Genomic DNA, 1,896 nt, shown 5'->3' on the forward strand with positions numbered 1-1,896 from the left:
GTTACAATAAATAATTTCATTGTAACAAATGTTTCAATGCAATGTTTAAATATGGTATATTGGTAGTAAAAAATACACATTTACCAGAACTAAATATTTTTAAGAAATATAGTTAGGAAATATTTCTTTCGTCATAGCTAACTACACATTTGTTAATATTAGATAAACGTTTTTCTGAGTGTAGATATCTTACATATATTGGCTGCGTTCCGAAATTGTCTGCCAGTACTGAAAATCTATAGTTCACGTTACGTATACTGTAGATTTTCAGTACAGTCAATTTCGGAACACAACCATTGTAAGTCAAAAAATAACATTGATTTCAGGAAATGAAGGATGCGAGAGGTCGGTCGAGCCTGGAGCCATTATGGACAGGGTGGAGGAATTAATGAACGATCCCGTATTGGTTGATGTAACTGGGGGCCTGCCTAATGATGAATTCACTGCGTTCGGAATGCTTGTCGCCTCTAAGCTACGAGCCCTCAGTGTGGATGCAAGTGAATCGGCAATGCTCGCAATATTGCAGGTTTTACGTGAATCGAGAAGAAACGATCAGCAGTAGATTTATTTTCAATATTTTTTTAAATTTTTATTATTTTTATATTTTTATAATAAAAAGTGTTAGTAAAATATGCAAATCAATTATTTGTGCCTATTAAATTGCCACGGTATTGATCCTTCATTACAAAAGTAATCGCAAAATTGATCACGAATTGCCATGCAGTTTCGTGTACTTGTGTTGGTTCCACAATTAGTAATATCTTGAAATGCGCATCCATCCTCCATTATTCTCTGCCAAGTACCTGGTCGAAAAGTATTTAAATCTGCGCTTTCTTCGTCGATCATATTTAGGGGGACATATATATTTCTTCCGATGTCTTCTTTTCGGAGCCAGTTATGCAGACACACTGTTGCTTGCACGATTGATGTAGCAGTTTGTGGCAGAGCAATAATCGGTTTACGATACACTCGCCACTGACTCGCTAAAATACCAAATGTATTCTCGACCATTCTTCTTGCACGACTTAACCGATAGTTATAAATATCCTGCTGCGGAGTCAATCCATTTTTGCCTGGGTAAGGTCTAAGCAGATATGGTTTTAAGGGGAAAGCCTCGTCTCCCACAAGAGTGAATGGTAAAATTCGTCCACCTTCAACAGCTGCTGGCTTCGGCACGTTCATACATTGAGAATCGAAATTTCTCCCTATGACACTGTCTCCAAAAATTCCGCCATCACTTCGTCGGCCGTATGCTCCGATGTCCACAAATCGGATAATGTAATTTGCATCGCAAATACACAATAGAACAATGCTGTGCGATTGTTTGTAATTAAAATAGGTGGAACCGGCGTTGTTGGGACACTGAAATAATATCGAATGGTTATTTCAAATAATGAATTCTGAATTCTTATTACTTCAGAGATAAGTATTTCTAAAAAATACAAACCTGTATGGTCACATGTTTGCCATCAATGGCGCCAATGCAGTGGACAAAATTTGTTTTATCCTCGAAATCCTGTGCAATATCTAACCACTCTGTTTCAGTTAACGCAGATGGTAAAACTAGCGGATGTAAGATATCCCAAATCGCTTTGCACGTCTCTTGAATTATGTTGCTTGTTGTGCTAACTCCTACGAGATATTGGTATGACATTGATACCATCGAATCACCAGATGCAAGATATCTGAAATAATAATGAAAGCATAGAAGCAAACACTAAACAAATTTTTGTACTATTACTTATTATGTGTAATAAAACGTAACAAACCTTAATGTTAACGCCAAGCGTTCTTTAGGTCCTATGCACTCTCGAACAACATTCATTTTTTGCAGTTGAGCTCCAACTAATAACAACAGTTCTTCCAACTGCGTTGCCGACATTCGAAAATAGTTAT

At 37.0% G+C, this 1,896-nt stretch overlaps 1 protein-coding gene across 1 annotated transcript; it reads right to left on the reverse strand.

The window, feature by feature from the left end:
• Nucleotides 1–624: 624 nt before the first annotated feature.
• LOC105559661 lies at nucleotides 625–1,885 on the reverse strand. Its single transcript, XM_012008145.1, has 2 exons — nucleotides 1,770–1,885; nucleotides 625–1,685 (listed from the first exon to the last, which is right to left on the reverse strand). The coding sequence occupies exon 2, from the start codon at nucleotides 1,180–1,182 to the stop codon at nucleotides 643–645; it is 540 nt and encodes a 179-aa protein (XP_011863535.1). The 5' UTR covers nucleotides 1,183–1,685; nucleotides 1,770–1,885; the 3' UTR covers nucleotides 625–642.
• Nucleotides 1,886–1,896: the final 11 nt, after the last annotated feature.

Source organism: Vollenhovia emeryi, unplaced genomic scaffold (genome assembly GCF_000949405.1).
Source record: "Vollenhovia emeryi isolate VEMERY1.0 unplaced genomic scaffold, V.emery_V1.0 DF946463.1, whole genome shotgun sequence".
NCBI classification, from domain to species: Eukaryota; Metazoa; Arthropoda; class Insecta; order Hymenoptera; family Formicidae; genus Vollenhovia; species Vollenhovia emeryi.

Bases quoted from the DNA above. Each gene is read 5' to 3' on its own strand.
- LOC105559661 (XM_012008145.1), bottom strand. From the start codon at position 1,182: ATGAACGTGCCGAAGCCAGCAGCTGTTGAAGGTGGACGAATTTTACCA.